Genomic DNA, 19,947 nt, shown 5'->3' on the forward strand with positions numbered 1-19,947 from the left:
CCCCCCCCCCCTAAAAACAACAACTATCTCTACATTATACAATAGTAAAGTGCACTATCATTAGCACCAGTGGGCTATCAATAGTAATGTAAGGTGCATCATCATCATCATCATCATCATTATCATCAGTGACATTTTAATTTCATCTGTGACATTTTAAGCCGAATATGTATGCAAGGACTTGAAAATATACACATAAAGTAGATATTATGTCTTTCCTCAAAAAACATATCAAACAAAGCAACCAAATATTGTTATATATGTTCATTGCAATGGCTGTGATCATTCATTTGTTTGGGATAAAAAGACAAACTGTGCACAAGGTCAACTGTCCTGTTAATAATGCATTAAAATAGGCTTTAATCAAATGGAACTGCAGTTGTGTAGTAAAACATTTTGTCATAGCAAATGATTTACAAAAGCACTGTCACTTATCTGTGCATCTGTCCTGTTAAGGTAAACGCGTCCCGACAAGAAAACAAGCTGCTGGAGGAGTGTGACCAGCTAATTAATATCATACAGCAGCGGAGACAAATCATAGCTACCAAGATAAAGGAGGGCAAGGTATTGTTGATCACCTTTTGTGTCTTGATAACCTTTTTTTGTTTTGTTTATCACGTTGTGCATGTTGATAACCTTGCTTTCCAACACAGCTGATAAGCTAGTATACAACACCCATGCATGTGGTTCTTTATCAAATTCAGCAGTAATAAATTCACTTTTGTTGGATAAAAAAAACTTTCAAAATGACACTCTTTAAGATGAGACTATGTCACCTAAAAAAAAAACACACAATAGAACACGCTTTTACTAGTTCAGTAGGCCTAGCTTTAGTAGGTTTAAACATAGGCCTACAATGCATTGATGGTTCAGAGAAAGCTTACTGGCATTTCAGCTGATTTAAAATTGCTCATCCTCTTTTTCTGACCTTAAAGCTCAGGCAGGGGGCTGGTGACAGCATGTCGTCAGATCTGTTTGGATGAATTCTTTTGTGTGATTTTGTACACTCGTTTAAGCTACTTGCACTGAAACACTCACCGTACTGCAGTGTTGATTGCTGTGTTTTGCCTTCACTATCAGGAGAACATCTGGCACAGAATCCATACAATACATGTGCATATTCTGTGCCTCTTGAATTGTTTCCCTTTCTTTTCCCATGTCAGACGCCATTAGAGAGGCGGTGGCATGCTGTGCCCTGCTCAGTGTCAATGTAAGATCAGTCCTGCTTTCTCGGATGGCCCTCTCTAGAGGAGGACTCTTTCCTTCCTCACCCCGTGCCTCGTGTCAGGTTCTGAGGTTGCTTTCAACCACTAGGCCAATAATGCACAGAAGCGGGACTGGACAATATGGTTACTATGGCAGTGTTATGAAAGGTGTTTCATAAATACACCGCTCGTGCCAGGACAGCTTTTAAAACAGGTTGAAGCTCAGAGAGTTGTGGATATTGTAACTGAAAAATCTAATTTTCAAATTGTGTACATCTGATTTTCCCCAGTATGTTTTTTTAAATTGGCGAGGTAAAAATCAAATGTAGCATCTGGCAGGTTGGTGCCTCATAAGAAGTATAGTTCATCGGTGGGTTATTTACCAAGCTTTTCATCTATCAACATGTCTTTTTGTTCTGCCCAGTCTGTGCGGATGAGGAAACTAGCCCAGCAGATAGCCAGCTGCAAGCAGTGCATTGAGAGGTCCTCCTCCCTCATCACTCAGGCAGACCAAACTCTCAAGGAGACGGATCACACTCGCTTCCTCCAAACGGCCAAAAGCACCTGTGAGAGGTGAGGGAACAATGAAAGCCAACACTATTAACAAACAACAGATATGGTTTATAAAACCGTCATCAAATAATGATATACTTCTTTATTACAGAGTTTCTATGGCAACAGCTTCCTCTCAAATCCTGTTACCAGAAATTAACCTGAATGATACCTTTGATACTTTTGCGTTGGACTTCACAAGGGAGAAGAAAATGCTTGAAAGCTTGGATTACCTCACAGGTGAGCAGGGTATTGCAATTTTAGCCCAATATTATTTACGTTTTGGCACAAAGCCTACCTGTTAATTAATATAATCTAGTGCTTCTCAGCGTATACTACCTTATGAGTTAAGTTAATCTACAGCTTTTGGGCAGTCTTTCACTCGGACTCGATAATTGCATTCCTTTTATACAAACAGTGCATTTTAAACTATCCTCGCCTTATTCTTTAATTATAGATTTATACTATTTTAAGACTTTGGCATGGACAGAAGCAGCAGAAGACTTTATATTTCAACAATGTGCCTCTTAGCGACAGAAAACAAAAAAAGCTCACAAGTGTAAGGCTACAGTTAAGCTTCATTTTCAGGCTGAATACAGGCTCGATTGTTTATGCTCAGCACTTACTGTGCAGAGTGAATTTAACTCTGCATGGGGTCTGTAGCTGTAATAGCTGGGGGAACTGCAACCAAGCTTAATTACACATGACAGAATAAAAAGATAACAAATGAATTGTGCTATTTACCACCACTGGTCTCTGCAACATTTTGTGATTTTTTTTATGTTGTTGTGTAAAAATTAGAATCCACTCAGCTTTCAGTCGTCAGAAAAAAAACATTTGTCTTTTGTTTTCTGATTGCAGCACCAAATCCACCAGTAATCCGCGAGGAATTATGTACAGCTTCATACGACACGATCACAGTTCACTGGACATCAGATGACGAATTCTCTGTTGTATCATATGAACTTCAGTATGCCATCTTTACCAGCCAATCTAATGTTGTCAGTAAGTCTTTATGCAGGTTTATGATGGGAGGGCAGTGTAATGTTTGTGGTGGGAAACATGACAATGATGGAGGGATATGAAAGGGGTTTCACTCAAGGACTTTAAATTCTTTGGGGTCTATGTTAAACTATCCAAACATAATGTTGTATTGTTTTAGCTCTTTCGAGTAGAGAGCTCTGTCATGGGTCTTATGGGTAATGAGATGTTACCAAAATACACAGCAATTTGTTTGCAGTGTCTAGCAAGGGATGTGGGGGAAAAATAATAGCTCAGACAGACTGGATTTACATCTAGATGAACATCATGAACTCAATAATATCTTGGAGTCGGGGTTGAAATGAGCAGCTGGCTGATTGAATTGATTGCTCTAACAAGTTCACAACATGCTCAATCAAGCAATTTATTCTCATCTGCCTTAATGCTCAAGCACACTCGGATGAATGGTAATGCGACTATGTTTGAAGAGTCAAAAATGGCAGCTATAGTTTGAAATGCTGCATAGAATTATTTATTGTCCCACTTCTTAGTGTCCAACATTGAACAAGGGGCTACTTGAACATAATTTGTCATCATCAATCGGTTTGTACATTGTCAGTGACTCTCTTGTCTGTCTGGGCTGCAGGTTTGTGCAACTCTGCTGACAATTGGATGATTGTACCAAACATCAAGCAAAATCACTACACTGTGCACGGGCTTCAGTGTGGAACAAAGTACATTTTCATTCTGAAGGCCATAAACCAAGCTGGAAACCGCAGCAGTGAACCAGGGAAACTCAAAACCAACAGTTTGTCAAGAAGTTTTTATTCTATAATTAATTGCCAATGGGAATTGTAATGCATCTTATTAAAACCAGCATTTATCCTGCCCTTTCTTGAAGGTCAACCATTCAAGTTGGACCCAAAGTCAGCTCACCGGAAGTTGAGGTTGTCCCATGACAACCTGACTGTGGAGAGGGACGAGACGTCATCCAAGAAGAGCCACAGTCAGGACCGCTTCTCCAGCCACAGCAGCTACGGTGTCACAGGAAATGTCTACATTGACAGTGGCCGCCATTACTGGGAAGCTCTGATAGGAGGAAGCACATGGTAAACATTTACCTGTTTTCTTCTTGGGATGGCAATGTGTATCCATGCTTCGGTCCACCACTTTGGTACGGACTGAATGTATTATTGGAGAATTGGAAGGATTGCCTGGAAATTTTGTACATGGCAAAAAGTAAAATCTTCAAATCTTCTGTTGCCGTGCAATGCTTTTATCAGTCAGATCTAACAGTATGCAGCGTTTGGTCCAAGAAATATCTTTTTTTTTTGGATGTGCATGCTTTTTTTTTTTTTACTTATTATTATTATTATATTCACGGACCCTAGAGGATGAATCCTAGTAATTTAGTTAAAAGCTATAGAATGCTAGAAATGTAGTTGTATTTATTAAATCTCAGTTGTTTTTTTAAACATTTGGGAATGCAGGTTTGCAGTGGGCATTGCATACAAGTCAGCACCAAAACAAGAGTGGGTTGGTAAAAACTCTGCCTCCTGGGTACTGTCTCGATGCAACAACTCGTGGGTGGTACGTCACAACAGTAAGGAGATGCCCATCGAGCCTTCACCGCACCTGCGTCGTCTCGGAGTGCTGTTGGACTATGACTCTGGATCTCTGTCTTTCTACGACGCTGTCGGCTCTCAGCACTTGCACACATTTGAAATTGCCTTTGCTCAGCCAGTATGCCCCGTGTTCAATGTCTGGAACAGGTGTTTAACAGTCCTCACTGGACTGCCTATCCCAGATCACTTAGAGGGGACCGACTACAACAACTGACAAAATCTGTCCTGCTGGATTTTCTTAGTACACCCAAAAAGAGACCAGACTGCCTGAACCACATTGACTGTGATCACTAACTGAACGAGATGCAAATAGCCCAGGTGTACATTCTTAATCAAGCCTATGTCGAAATTCCTTAGAATTATTTAAGAAATGATTTACAAGCTTCTGTAGATGTATTTCTTTGCTTTGCACAAACAGTACATGTACATTACACTGCTGAATGGTTTTAAGGGTTTGCTTACAGTTTGAAATTCATTTTCAAATAGGCGCCAGATTTTTTTAATGTCTGAGTCATATTACATGTTTTTCCATTTATGTGTGAAGGTGTACAACAGGGTGACAAGTGGATTCTCTGACTCTGATGTTTATGGAAGGTTGTATTGTTTATTTTAAATGCAATATTTTTGAAAGATTTTTTAAAGTCATAGCACTTTGAGAAGCATAAGTCACTATTCAATGTATTCCGAAGCCACGTAAATACAATGTTTCCTTGTCATTGTTTTGTAAGGAAAAAGCACTTAACTAAATCACATTACAAAAACTAACAAGTTTGTTCACAATGGGAAATCAGTCAATACAGCCATTTTGAAATATTTATTATTTGTAAATGCGAGAGTGCAGTTCCACATTTTGAGATCATTCATCACAATTTTCACATTTAAGTTTCTCTCTGACAAGATTTATTAAAAGTGAGTTAATTTCATTTCCTGTGTGATTTGTCCTTTTTTTTATATGCATACAGCATGTTAAATATGTGTCTCAGTAGGATGATAATTCAATACGCTGCTCACTTGTTGTTTACACTCATTTGTACATGATCTCTCACTATAGCTTGAACGAGCTCTCAGAACCTAACAGTGAAAAGAAAACAAGGCCAACACAATCGGAGAGAAAAGTGGCAGTCTTGTTTTACAGAACTCACTCTGACCCACAATGAGCGAAAATACAACTTGACAAGATTTGCTCTGACATCTCTTTTTGTTCTGGAGTAACGTGGCTTGAATTCTGCAGCATCCCCTATCAACTAAAGTAGACAAGTGATAAAAAGAAAAAGAAAATTCTGAACTCTGTGTGACCTCCCCATGAGACACCCTGCAGTCAGAGTTGCAAACACTACCACCTCCATGTCATGCCACCAGGATTTTGTTGGATTTCGAGATGTGTAAAGAAATACTGGAAGCCATTTTTGTAATCCCAATTGATTGCTTGTTGTGGTTTTGAATACAATTTTAGCTTTTTAAGTGAAAAAAAAAACATTTTAAAAATGAATTACATAACACAACACAAAAAAAGACAGTAACAAAGTAAATTACATAGACTGTTTTGCATCATTGTATCACATACTGAGCATGTTGTAGAAAGGTTGTTCATCTGTGCTTTTTCTTCTGCATGCCTACAAAGACAGGTGAAGTTGGAAGGCATTAAAGTTAAGGCTATGTTGGGGGAAAAGAAAAGTATTTGTATGTGTGACTGCAATACAATAAGTGTAATCAAGTATTTTACTCTGAATGAGTACTTAGAGAAAAGAAACCAATTTGCAGACATAATGAAGAAGAACTGAACATTTTAATTTGAAGTATTAAAAACGGGCCCCGGGGCACCACCTGCTGGAATTCTATTTTCTGTGATAAATGATTGTAGTCCATAAAGAGGCCATATCTGTCCTACCCAGAAACTACTACATCTATCATGTTGGTGTATATGTCTTGTGGCATTAGCTTTGTAAAAATGATTTAGGGGGCTTCAGATAAGATAGGAGACAAGGCAGACTTTATTGTCAACCATCTGTATACAGTGTGGTTCAGTACATTGAGAAACGAGATTGTAAATACCTGGTCCATGGTGAGAAAGGATGAATAATGAAATGATGCAACATTCAGTGCAAAATACTGATTAAATAGTGAATAGGTCAGGAACACATTTGAAGGTAATAACTTATGAATATTTGTGCTATACGTCATGACAAATAAAAATATGAAAACATTACAACACAATTTTATACCAACATGTATCTACTGTTTATTTATTTAATTTAAATCGTCTCAGTGTAACTATGCATGGGCAGTTTATTATAATTTGAAGGTGTTAACCACCATCCACATAATAACTTTTTTAATAAAAAGAAGAAAAAAAGACACAACAAAACACACAAATTCAATCCAACATGAGACTTGGACATGTATTACCAAAAACAAAAATAAACAAAACAAAACAAACATACATAGAGTTGCTGTTGTTAGAACGATTTGGGGCCGGCCCAAATTACTCGTAATAATGTAAAAATATCTTTGACCAAATTAAAGAGACATGATTTAATTCACTGCGACAGCTGTATCAGTCGCCTCACCAAGCCCCGCCCACGCTCCCGGAACAGGAAGTGTATGCGCGTTGCTGCTGACGCTGTAGAAAATGACGATGGCGTCCACAGATCAGTCTCTCTTGGACATAACAGATAAAGAAACCCGGGAAAAACTGTCGTTATGGGATCGTCGCACCGATGCCATGGCTCCCCTAACGGAGAAACAAATGGACGCTGTCCTGGAGATCCGAGCCGCAACTGAAACGCTCTCTATCCCTTCAGAGGTAAGATGTGACTGCGGAGCCAGCTAGCTTGCTAACAGAGTTGCTAACTTACGTTCTTAACACGCCTATGAGGATAAATTTAATTATGAAGCTGCCTTTTGTATGAACTTAGCTCACATTTCTTCTGCCTTGTAAACATGATATTAAAGTTTCTATAAATGCTAGCTTGTTGGCTAACTAGCGGGTTTGCACTGCGCCACGTCAAGCCGTCCAGCTAGCTTTCATACGAAGGCTTGTGGGTGTGTTGACCCAGAGAGCCCTGCTTTGTTTTGCAGTTGCCCATTGAGGACTTGTGCAGTCTTTCGTCGCGGTCCTTGCAGTCCCCCTTCACAGCGACTGTGCCAGCATCAACGGAGGACGTTCTGCTCAAGGGTTTCCAGATGCTTGAGATGGACAATGACAGGATAGAAACTGCGCAACAGGTGACTGGCTTTGCCAGCAGTGAAGAGTTCTGTAGTCAGTCAGACATACTATATCGCAATGAAATGCATGGTTTTAATACAGTGCAAATTTATGTTGCAGTTTTTTGCCTGGTTTGCCAAATTAGAGGCCAACATGGACCAGGATGAGAGCTCAAAATACAGGTGCAGACATGTTAAGTGCTTTACACTACACTGTGCTAAGTGTATTAGCTTGTTTAGAGGAGGGTAAGCTTAGAGTAAAGCTTTTTAAAGGTCCCATGACATGCTACTCTTTAGATGCTTTTATGTAGGTCTTAGTGGTCTCCAAATACCATATCTGAAGTCTTTTTTTTCACCAAATTCAGCCTTGGTGCTGAATTACAGCCACTAGAGCCAGTCAAACAATGAGCTTTCCTTAGTATTTCCCATTTCTGAGTCTGTAACTATTGAGGAGGAGAGGGGGGGAGGATGCAAGGTGGAGGCTTGGCGTGTGGAATTGACCAACTGCCACTTTGCTCATTTGAAAGCCATGATGTCTCTCTCTCATGGGTGGGCTAATCACAGAAAACCTCTCCAGAAAACCAGAAACCAGAAACCCCTCGTGACGTCATAAGGAGCAAGATTTCAGATTGGCTCATCTAAGCTTTAATTTTCTCAAAGGCAGAGCAGGATACCCAGGGCTCGGTACACACCGATTGCCAATTCTAGCCAGTGAAGGACCATAGGCAGGCTGGAGGAACTCGTATCAATGTTAAACAAACTCCAAGTGAATGTTCATGCCATGGGACTTTTAATATAAATGCACATTGTTTGTCCCCTTAGGGAAATTTATGTTTTAGTTGTGTTATTTTTCTTATTTACACACACACACATGCATGTACATCAAATGTGGGCCTCTGCAGTGGCCAGGACGTACACTGTCACCTCTCCAGCAACCAGTCTACACCTCCTAACTGGTCCATCCAGGACAACATTTTTTTTCAGCAGGATGGTATGGTAAGACTCGTGAATATTCATTAGGGAACTCAGCCCTGAATGGCTACTACTCATTGACTGCTCTGGTTTGGTTGGTTAGTTTTATGCAAGAGGCATCAGGGATGTGTTTTCCCCTACCATCCTGCAAAAAAAACTTGAACTAGTAAAAGCCAGGTCCCTAGGGACTAAGCTGCTGCTGCTACCCACAAAGCAGTGTTATTTATTTACAGTTGATAGTAAAATTCCATGACTAGTACACTCAACATGCTTCACATTGAAAGGCTTGTTTATCACTCACCCCACAACTGTCACAAAACTAGCCTGGTTTCAGACATCTGAATTGCTGCCAATATTTTAGATTTATTCTGCAATTCAAACGGAGTAAATTTAAGGAAACTGCTATTCAATCTGATTATCAGCATACCTAGACACAACCCACAGACACAGATACACAGTAACCAATCATAAGCCTACAAAGAAGTTTCAAGTTTGCTTTAAAAGTGGCCACAGTTGTGACAGTGTAAAAGTTTAACCCGTAAAGGACAGTGCATACATTTTTTCTGCTAAAACATTGACAAACTGCTGTTCAAACCAGTAGGTAGCTTTACTGCATCATCTTGTCTTTGGGTAAGCATGCAGCTCATTTGTCTGCTTTCCCTATAGGAAAACCAGAGATGATCTAAACTGCTACCAGGAACAATGCGATGCTATCCTGAAAGATGTCAGTGCTGCTCTGGAGCACTTGAACTCCCTTCAGAAACAGTATCTGTTTGTGTCCAATAAGACGGGCACCCTACACGAGGCCTGTGAACAGCTCCTAAAAGAGCAGGTAAGCTGCATGCTTTTTAATCTCTATTAACCCAAGCCACATAATAGCAAATCACTAAGACTTGATCAGCAGAATATGTTTAAATTATAATGTAAACGGAAGGTGGGATTTGCCTAAAAAAAAAGAAAATTAATTAAGGCATTAAGATCAATTTCCAAAAGATGTTTTTCTATTCCTCTTTTTAATCAACTTTAGCATGGGTGTGTAAACTTTCTCAAGCCAAAGCTTGTCTGAATGTAATATTGCTAGCAAGCATTCTGCAATTCAAAAAATCTGTGTTCCGCTCATTCTTTCCCTGCCATATTTAATATTGTAGCACTGTAGCTTCATTCTTTTTCCATTGCAGATAGAAGCTCATATTTGTAGATTGGACTATTCAAGGAACTTGAACTGAAACTAAACTGTCATGTTGAATTGTGTCAACTGTGGTTTGTTGTTTTCTTTTTTTGCAGTCAGAACTTGTTGACCTGGCAGAGAGCATACAGCAGAAGCTGTCATATTTTAATGAGTTAGAAAACATTAACACGGTAGGCTGTATTTTCTGGTCTTCATTTTGAAACGTTTAATAAATAAACTGCATAAAATGTGTTGTAAATTATGTGCATGCTAATTCTTAATTATATATTAACATAATCATCATCTTTATTAAAGATCAGTAGTTATGTCCCAGATTTTAAAAAAACATATTCCTAAGAACTTTACTTTTTACTTTTTTACTTTTGCTACTTTTCCTACATAACTATTTCTAAAATGTTTCATTAAATATACTCATCAAATTTACTTTCATCTCCCAAACCTTTCAAATGTCAAAGAAAAATCTGTTGATGCATTTATGTCAGTGGTAACTGCCAAATGAAATTGAGTATAAAGCTAGTAGATTATAATTGTTTGTCTGGAATTACATTGAAACTAGCTTCTTTTTTGTCTTTGCAGAAACTGAACTCCTCAACCTTGTCTGTAAATAGTGAAGGCTTTATACCAATGCTGTCAAAATTGGATGACTGCATTGAATATGTTTCCTCCCATGTAAGTAGCTCGCCCTCTCAACATTTCAGTTCTGTATTTGCAAATATCATTGATTTCCAGCGCTAGAATAAATAAACACTCATATTTTTGAGCACTAGAGTAAGTATGTTTACGTGCCTTTTGAGTAATAAACGCATATTTATAGTATTGGAAAATGTAACCAGGACCGTGACAACATACTGCTGACTTGGTACGATTTGTGCATTACAAAATGTGATCACAATAAAAGTTGTCTAACACTTGCTTATCTCCACTGATTACAGCCCAATTTCAAGGACTATCCTGTGTATTTGGCCAAGTTTAAACAATGTCTTTCTAAAGCTATGCACTTCATGAAGATCCACATTGTAAACACGTTGAAGCATCTCACAGGCCAGTTAACGAAAAGGGTAAGGGAAAGCCACATTTCCTTCTCCTGCACAGTCAACAACACTGTATACATGTATTCATATTGCATGTGCTTAGTTCTATATCAATACTTGATTTAAGTCTTTTGTCTCCCCCAGGATCCAATGGGCTTGACCAACACAGACAATGCCTTTACTCTTTATTATGTTAAGTTTAGAGCAGCGGCACCTAAAGTTAGAGTGAGTATAACATTTTTTATTACTCACTGAAATTATGCATAGATCTTTTTCTGTAATAAAAATATTTTTTCTTTGACACGTTTTCGTCTTTCAGTCACTGATTGAACAGATTGAACAGCGAGCAGAGAAGATTCCAGAGTGAGTGTCAGCATTTCTCCAGAATAAAGTAGCAGTATTCCTGTTATATTTTTTATCTACAGTTCTTGTGCTAAATTAACTCATTCCTTTTTATATTGATGTGAGCAGATACAGTCAACTCCTAGATGAAATTCATCAGTGCTACCATGACCAGAGAGAGCTGCTCCTCAGTCCCAGCATTACATCCACCATTACTGAGCTGACCAACCAAAACAGCAAAGACCACTGCGCATTGGTAAGACATGACTTGCTCTAAGCAGAACTGACCTTTTAAGTGACATTTGAGCTGGCAAAGAATGCACAGTATGGTCCCTCTGGATTGTTTGGTGCAGACACTCAGCTGTGCATATGATAAATGAGGTGTGCACGGCAGGCATCCAAAGCATACTTTTATTTTCTTCACAAGTGAATTACTGTGCAAAGTGTTGTTTGTGTACTCTATCTTACCCTATCTATAAAGCAGTGACTATTGTGCTGTATTCCTTTTTATTGTTTAAAAAATGTACTTGCCTAAAGGTTGGCACTAGGCATGCACGATTCAGGGAAAAATACAAATCACGATTTTGTTTTTGCTTAGAATTGACATCACAATTCTCTGCCATTATTTTTGTGACCATGACAAAACAAATTGTTTTCGAAAAGGTCAGAAAAAGTATAATTCAACAAAAACATAATACAATTTTAGAAGTCATTTAACTCACAGTTGTGTAGACATCCTAGTATTAATCCACATATTAACCTATGTTTTTGGCACCTATAGCACAGTGCGCGTCACCACAAGCCGGTAAACATAGAGGCATCAATTATTATAATTTTTTTTTTAAATCAAATTCATTTAAAAATGAAATTGTGAACAGGGTGAATTGAAATTGCGATTTTATAACAATTAATTGTGCAGGCCTACCAAACTTCAAAGTGAAGTTTTTTTTATTCTAAATTGATACTTAAGAGATGATTTAGGCACCTTGAAAGGATATGTATTTTGACGCTGTTTTGGCATTTAAAAACACTAATTGGCCTGATTGGGATGCTATAATTAAAGGTCAGAATTTCATACAACAAACGTCATAACAGCCGCCACACCTGTCCGAGATTTTTATTTTAATGAAACTTGAAAGGTTATGCATCTTGTTAATGATTGCTGTAATGGGGGCCTGCATCATTTATGTGGGAGGAGGGTGGATTTGCTTGTTTGAAGTGGAGCCTAGGCAAAGTATTGGTAGACTCTGCAGCGGCTGATCATTATGTGTATTTGTACAGGTTCGCAGTGGCTGTGCTTTTATGGTTCACGTCTGCCAGGATGAACACCAACTTTACAAAGAGTTCTTCTCTAAACCTACACCTATGCTAGAGTGAGTAGCGGCCGCCTCATTGGGAACATGATCAATGAGCACACAGAGCCATCAACTTGTAGCACACATGCAGGCAGAATATTTGTTTAAGGCGTTACGCTTCAAAATGCATGATCGCCATTTCATCATTTGCTTGATGTGTTAAGTGCTCGAAATACCAATTTATAAACCATTGGTAGAGAATTGTATTACCATTTAAGATCAAACACATTTTTAACAGTTTGCATAATTATTTTTAGTTACTTTATTCCTTAACTTAAAAGAAAAAAAGTCAAAGCTGGAATTTATCAGAAAGTATAATTTTAGACTTCTCTTAGTTGTACAAAGCAATGAAATGGTGTTTAATCTCTGACAGCGAGCTGCTGGAGAACTTATGCTTGTCCCTGTATGATGTCCTCCGGCCTCTAATCATCCACATCATCCATTTGGAAACCCTGTCTGAGCTCTGCAGTATCCTCAAGAACGAGATGCTGGAAGACCATGTTCAAAACAACGGTAGGTTAGAGATTTAGTTCTCCTCAAAGCTTCTCACCAGGGTGTTAAATGTTAAGCTACTCAGAGCTTTGCTGGAGTTCGGAGACTGATTACGTTGCCATCTTGTTACCTTGAACAGAGCCAAGCTAGTTGTTTCCTCATGTTTCAAGCCTGCGGAAGGCTCTAGCTTTAGCTTCATATTTACCATGCAGACACGAGAGTGGCATAGATTTTGTCATTTAACTCTCGGCATGAAAGCCAATAGGCATATATTCAATATGTCAAACCTTTTCAAAAAGTTGTCACAACTTACACGGAGGCTTTGTGAAGTTAACAGTCCAGTCAGTTAGTTGGTTGGTATTTGAGAACACAAACTCCAGTGAAAGTATACACTACAGAATGTGCTTTTACCTCGCTTTGTTTAAAAAAAATTAAATTCTGTGTTTAAAAAGAAAGCAATGTTTTTAGGAATTTTGATAGTTTCAAATGTAGACTGACCTCTTGACTTGACCTCTTCTACCATGGTTAACAATACTCTGTAAATTTAATTTAATTTATGTACTGTGGTTGTGTTTATTGTTGTGGGTTGATAGAATATTGTTACTGCTGGCTGTAATTCAAATTGCCCCTTGGGGATAATAAAGTTACCTTGAACCTTGAACCTCTATGTAGCTGCTCAGTTGGGGGCCTTTGATGCATTGGTGAAGCAAATGCTGGAGGATGTCCAGGAGAGGCTGGTCTACAGGACTCACATCTACATCAACACTGATATCACAGGTTACAACCCAGCTCCGGGGGATCTGGCCTATCCTGAGAAACTGGAGATGATGGAGGTAAGTCTTGCATGCTGAAAGTTTTTTTTTTTTTTTTTTTCTTTCTCTCTTTTTAACCTCTTCATAAACAAAACCTCCACTAATTGTAATCAGTTTAGCTTCTACTCAACCAGCTTTACACAATATGGATGTAATTACAGCTGCGACTAATGAATATTTGTGTTAGTTAGAGCTGTGGTACGTAACTTGGTAATAATAATTAACGTCCGTTACATTCAAGCCATTGCCAAACAAGTTGCTGCACAGCTAATTAAGACTATCAACTCCACAGAATTCTCTCTGTACTTCTCAGTATGGCTGTGTTTAGAAATTGTTGTTGTCGGGCGAGTTTTGTGCGCAGAAACTCAAGGGAAAGATATTTACCTGTTCTGAAAATTTCATCATGTTATTTTAATACTCCGTGTCCTCCTTGACTACGTAGCAACTGTGTGGAGGAGGGGTTGGGGTGAAGGGCAATCACGGAAGGCTTGTGTTATGTGGATGCACAAACAGAATTGTTGTCATTACTTAGAATTCCTCATTGGAGAGACAGAAACTACGCACTAAAGCTTTGATGTATTGTTTATTTATTTTTTTGATTAATCATTTTGTCTTTGAAATGTCCATCACAAGTAAAAACAAAATGCTTGTTATGTCTGACATAACATGCAGAACTGTCTTAATGTTTGAGCTGATGTTACTGAATGGAAATTGTAAGGTCTTCTGGCTTGTGAATGTCTGCACATGTAGTTACATATGCCTTTGAGTCTTAACTTATGTTTAAAGCTCTTAAAAGTGTTTCATGAACACTCTTTTCTCTTTGTCAAATCGAGCTGACCGTGCATGCATATGTTCGGATATTTCTGTCTTTTTGTCATAGCTAATTTAATGTAATTTTAAGCTTTGAAAAACCCTGACTGAAGCAAAGTGGAAAAAAGTGACTTCCCAACATGTACCACTTATTACCTGCTGGTCCTTAAAAGGCACAATCCATTCTTACCAATGGCGTTGTAAGAGCTTTGGTTTTTGTGGATATCTGCACGTTATTAAACAACTCTTAAAATGTGCTGCATTAGGGCTGCACAAGTAGTCGCAATTTTATCAAAATTGCAATATGGACAAGTACAATATCCAAATCGCAGGGGGGCGTAACATTTTTAAAGACAAATTATGTGTCAAACCATTCTAAATTAAAACAACACCAAAGATTCATTTGTGCCTTGTACCTTTCTGTATTGTGGTGCTACAGAGATGTCCCGGCTTACAAATCGTGTCCTCCAAACTGAAGCAAAGTTCTTTGTTTGCTACAGAGCCTTGCAAAAATCACACTAAAATTGTTTTAATTTATTTTATTTTAAAATGAGATTAATGATACAAAAGTAATCATTCCCTCCCTATCATGAATCATATTGCTATTGCAAAATCAGTGAAAATAATCACAATTAGATATATTGCTTCTAACGTGCAGCCCTATGATGCATACACACAATTTACTTGATATCAAACCTCCCTGGTACCCTTGACGTTTCTTTCTGTGTTTCAAGGTTTCTGTCTGTCTAAAGACTTATTTTGCAAGTTGAGTATTATTTACTGTTAATTTTGACAAACCTGTTGAAGCAAATTGAAAAAGAAGAATCTAACACTTTATATATTCTAACTCTTGCCAATAGAGAATTGCTCAAAGCTTGAAGGAAGAGCAGATGAAGCAGATGTCACAAGAGTCCATGTTTTCTGACGTTCAGCTTGAGGATCCTGATGGTAGAAGAAACAGTAATGCTGGTCTGTGTTTTCAGATTGAGATTTCTTTTTTTTTTTAATACCAGTTTGGTGTTATTGTTGCCTTATGACTCTTGCTCCTTTTGTACATTGATTACAGGGAATGTAGAAGCATCACGCCTGCAGACATCGATCTCTCCTGCTGATTTGCACGGCATGTGGTACCCTACTGTCAGGCGGACACTGGTTTGTCTGTCAAAGCTCTACAGATGTATAGATGTACGTCTTCCATTTTTATTTTGCTATAATTTATAGTCTCATTTACATAAATATGGCAGGATATATGCTATATACATTTCCCACTTTAGCATATCTTATTTCTGTTTTTCTTACTGTGACTTGGTCTGTTTCCAGAGAGCAGTCTTCCAGGGTTTATCTCAAGAAGCCTTATCTGCCTGCATCCAGTCCCTGCTTAAAGCTTCCGATATCATCCTTAAAAACAAGGTTGGCACACATGGTTAAGAGTGTATGTTTGTGTGTGTTATGTATATATTTACTGAACTTTTCAGATTTTTATTCTTATAGTAAAATTAGGCGTTATTTGACAGAGTAAAGGAGGTCAGTTCCCTCTTAGATAAAAGGATGTTATGCAAATTCCTTCTGGCTACAGGACCCTAACTAAAGTCGCTTGGATGTAATTTAAAGTTTTATTGTAATAAATGCTTTATTATGTTCAGCAGACTATCATTTATTTATGGGCTTCTGTCATCTTTATATTTGCTGTTTATCTGTGCTGGCTAGCCTGTCTCAGACACTTCAGATTAAAGCAGCAGCAGCAATGTGTTCCCACCCCATTATAATGATGTCTTTTTTCAATGTTTTAGCTGCTAGCTGAGCAATAAATAGCTTCAGCTGCCTTTTTTATCACAGTTATGTCCCTTTCCAACTATGGTTAATCAGCAGTTATCAATTAGACATATCCCCTTATCGTCTCCAAGCTTGTGCTTTTTATGTTCACTGTAGCTTGGATTGTCAGCAGATGCCCTTTTGTTTCGGCAGCCTGCAGTGTGGCTTTAACAGTGTGCTATCACTTTCTGTAGACACAAATAGATGGACAACTTTTCCTGATCAAGCACCTGCTGATAGTGCGTGAACAGATTGCTCCATTTCACACCGATTTTACCATCAAGGAAATCTCGCTGGACCTGAAGAAAACGCGAGGTAAGATAATTAAAGTTGGAGGGAACATTGGTGTTCAGCTCCATAAAGCCAGTCATTACATGCTCATGCTCATTAAGCAACTTGTGCCCATCACATGCACCGGTGGCAACAATTAATGTGGAAATTACAGTGTAATCCAACACAATAATGGACATTAACTGATGGCTCACAGGGCAGATTGCTCTTCTTGTCACCCTCTTCTCATTCAAGGCCATATTAAACTGGTAGCACTAGAGGGCACTCTAATGCTACACAGCCCAGATTTAATCTCTCTGCTTTGTGTGAAGATGCTGCCTTCAAAATCCTGAACCCTAAGGCTGTTCCCAAATTCTTCCGATTGAACAGTCACAACGCAATACTTGAATTCCTGTTGGAGGTAGCGTTTCTATTTTTTTTTAACCTATTTTTATTAAACCTACCACACACTTTATGTACTTTGATAGAACCCTGCCTTAGGGAAGCGCCACTTGATAGTACTAAACCCTTCGTCTCTGTGGCCCCCCAGGGAACACCAGAGATAAAGGAGCACTACATTGACTCTAAGAAGGATGTGGACCGAAACCTGAAGTTCAGCTGTGAGCAGTTCATCCAGCAGCAGACTCAGATCTTCGTGGGGAACCTTGAGGAGTTTCTCACCAAGGTAACCGTCAGAGCAGTTAGAAAGAAGACTTTGCCTCAGGCAGCGACGGCTAAGTCTGACCTTCATTTTTTTCAGCTTTCACCTTTTTACAAACCTTAAAAAAAAAAGAAGCTTATTCACTTATCACTGAAGGAACGTTTCTGACAACTTAAGTGTGTGTGTGTCTCTTTTTTTTCCTCTTTCTTTGGTCTTGTTTTCTGCCCACATCACTCAAGTTTTTTTGTTAAATAACTACTCTTTATCAAATTCAAGACTCAGTAGAAGAAGCATGACCGATTCTTGTACTTGTTTACACAGCTTATAGTAACACCAGTGACATTGAGTTTTTCCAGATTGTAATGGTCTGTTTTGACTGTCACGGCACTCAGGTTGCAGCTCTTAAAACTATGGCTATCGAAGGTGGTCCCACGTACAGTCTGTCTCAGCAACCTTGGGCACAGCCGGGTAAGTTTGGTCTCAGAACTGCCACTGGCATCACACTGTAATTAATCAAAACTTGTATAGCAAATGCTAACGGGCAAGGCAATGTTTTCTTTCCTACTTTACCTCATTAATTTTTTTTCTTCTTTTCAGAAAAGATCAACGATATAGTGATGGCTACCTACCGGGTGATGAAGAGCAAGCTGCCAAGCACGTTACAGAGCATGTCCTTGTACTTAGCCAATAGAGACACAGAGTTCATCCTTTTCAAGCCTGTCCGGGTGGGTGGCAGAAACCCTAGGTTGTAGCATGTGCTGCATTATGTCAGTTTTTTTGCAAGTCCTTGTTTAAGCTCAAACAATTGTTTTCATACAAAGCAGGAATACCATGCACTTGCAGTCAAAAGACAAGTCACAAATGTTCTGAAAAGGGGAAATTAGAGGTTATTCATATGTATCACTAGTCCTTTTGTTTCTGTCCCCTCATATATATTGAAATGTTAGGCCTGTTGTGCACCAGTGTGTAGACATAACCCTGTAAACAAACCCCTCATAGCATACAAAATCATTAATGACTTACATTTATTCATTAGCAAGACTTAGTCACTGTAGTAAAATACCTGTCATTTAATTTTAGAACAATAATGATAACAATCCTGTGTTTTTAATTTAGTCTTGGGCTGACCTTTTTGTTTAAATTTGGCTTTGAGATTGTGCCTTTAGCTATAAGTTACAGTGTGATTGAACTCTAATAGAGAAATCCTTGTGCTGCCCATGTACTGTTTATCAAGGTACCAGGTGAAGCTGAATGAAAGGGAAATAAAATTCTGTGGTTGACATGGAAACAAGATAGTAAGGGGACATGCGCCAGATGGAAATGTAGTATTAATTTCCCTTCAGCACTCAGTAATAGGATGCCTTTTCCCACAGAATAACATCCAGCAGGTATTCCAAAGACTGCATGCCTTGCTTCAGGAGGAATACAGTGGTGAAGACCTTCAAATCATTGCCTGTCCATCGATGGAGCAGGTTAGTACTGTTGTTTGAGCGCAGCCCAAGGGCATGTGACATAGTTTTAATAAAACCCCTGCAACATCCAAAACTGCTGAGAGCAACTTTAGTGGAGAAAAGTTAGATAGCAAATGCCAGCTAAGTCACGGTGAGCACTCATCTTTTTTTTTTTTTTTTTTTTTCTTTTTTCGTTTCTCTTTCAGATTAACCTATTGCTGTCTGTGAATAAGTAATGTCCAAGTTTGGTCTGGCAGTGCTGGTGAAACCTTCTCTGGATAGAAATGGGATGTTACAACTCTAACCAGGACCAGGAGCTGTGAGGATTCAAGATGACCAGAGAAGTTGCACCTGAGCTCTGAACTGCCCGCGAAAAAAAACAAAAGCCAAAGATCCTTGAGTGATTTATGTTGGAGTTCAGGTATTCATCTTGACGTCCATAACAAACTGGGAATTGGGGAGTATTGTTTTGGGTACTGAGTTGATTTAGTTTGACTTACATTGAAGGTGGTGGTGTTGTGGTAAGCGTTGCGTTCATGTAGGAGAGATCCATTTTTTATTAAGGGTGGATTTGTGATCACAGATGCATCTCTGTCTTAACACCAAATTGTTTTGAATGAAAAAGAATTTGCACACTATGTGAGGATGGGGGGGGGGTGAAATATATTAGGAGTCTTCATACAGGGACACTTTGGGTGTGCAAATAGAGGCACCAAAGCTATCAATCAGGTAGCCAATGGCCAGTAACGGGGCTCCCATTCAGATGCCTTTCTCTCAGTGGGTTTTGGAAAGATAGTAAGAGAAAAATGCTGCAACGTATTTTTATTCCTTTTTATTTTAAAATGTAACAGCCTTTGTAAAATGTAGGTTGAACTCTGTCCTATAGGATGTTCAGGTCCAGCAGGTTTTCCCCCTCTGATCGTAGCAAAATCCAGTCAGCCGTTCTTTACTTGTCAGATGTTTTCTTAAAGATTCTTCCACGTTCCCTCTTGTGAAAGTTTCTGTTATTCTATTGCAAATATGTAAACAAAATACAATATGTTATGTTTTATATGTTTTCCTTTTATACATAGGTTGATTACAACTAATATGCGTTTTACTCTGGCAAAATAATGGACCTTTGCAATTTTGCTCTGTATGATTTATGGGTATGTATCCTAGTGGTCTTTGCAGACTTAACAAA

The 19,947-nt window shown here is 38.6% G+C and overlaps 2 protein-coding genes across 7 annotated transcripts in view; both read left to right on the forward strand.

Moving 5' to 3' along the window:
• Nucleotides 1-5,284, forward strand: part of mid1 (midline 1) — a 26,236-nt gene extending 20,952 nt beyond the window's left edge. For all 6 annotated transcript variants that reach the window (XM_034884822.1, XM_034884828.1, XM_034884827.1 and 3 more), the window contains 7 exons: nucleotides 457-564; nucleotides 1,630-1,778; nucleotides 1,870-1,997; nucleotides 2,619-2,762; nucleotides 3,385-3,546; nucleotides 3,640-3,847; nucleotides 4,229-5,284. In XM_034884822.1, coding sequence (XP_034740713.1) covers nucleotides 457-564; nucleotides 1,630-1,778; nucleotides 1,870-1,997; nucleotides 2,619-2,762; nucleotides 3,385-3,546; nucleotides 3,640-3,847; nucleotides 4,229-4,577 — 1,248 coding nt within the window. In that variant the 3' untranslated portion in view covers nucleotides 4,578-5,284. The remainder of the gene's footprint in view (nucleotides 1-456; nucleotides 565-1,629; nucleotides 1,779-1,869; nucleotides 1,998-2,618; nucleotides 2,763-3,384; nucleotides 3,547-3,639; nucleotides 3,848-4,228) is intronic.
• Nucleotides 5,285-6,947: 1,663 nt separating this feature from the next.
• Nucleotides 6,948-19,353, forward strand: cog3 (component of oligomeric golgi complex 3). Its single transcript, XM_034884821.1, has 23 exons — nucleotides 6,948-7,166; nucleotides 7,442-7,588; nucleotides 7,689-7,750; nucleotides 9,206-9,371; nucleotides 9,824-9,898; nucleotides 10,305-10,397; nucleotides 10,661-10,786; nucleotides 10,904-10,984; nucleotides 11,079-11,122; nucleotides 11,231-11,357; nucleotides 12,383-12,474; nucleotides 12,830-12,969; nucleotides 13,621-13,781; nucleotides 15,431-15,539; nucleotides 15,637-15,755; nucleotides 15,891-15,980; nucleotides 16,577-16,697; nucleotides 16,985-17,073; nucleotides 17,203-17,337; nucleotides 17,706-17,781; nucleotides 17,911-18,038; nucleotides 18,687-18,785; nucleotides 18,971-19,353. Exons 1-23 carry the CDS (start codon nucleotides 6,993-6,995, stop codon nucleotides 18,998-19,000), a joined length of 2,484 nt encoding a protein of 827 aa, XP_034740712.1. The 5' UTR covers nucleotides 6,948-6,992; the 3' UTR covers nucleotides 19,001-19,353.
• Nucleotides 19,354-19,947: the final 594 nt, after the last annotated feature.

The sequence above is a fragment of the Etheostoma cragini genome, chromosome 11, assembly GCF_013103735.1.
Source record: "Etheostoma cragini isolate CJK2018 chromosome 11, CSU_Ecrag_1.0, whole genome shotgun sequence".
Lineage (NCBI taxonomy): Eukaryota > Metazoa > Chordata > Actinopteri > Perciformes > Percidae > Etheostoma > Etheostoma cragini.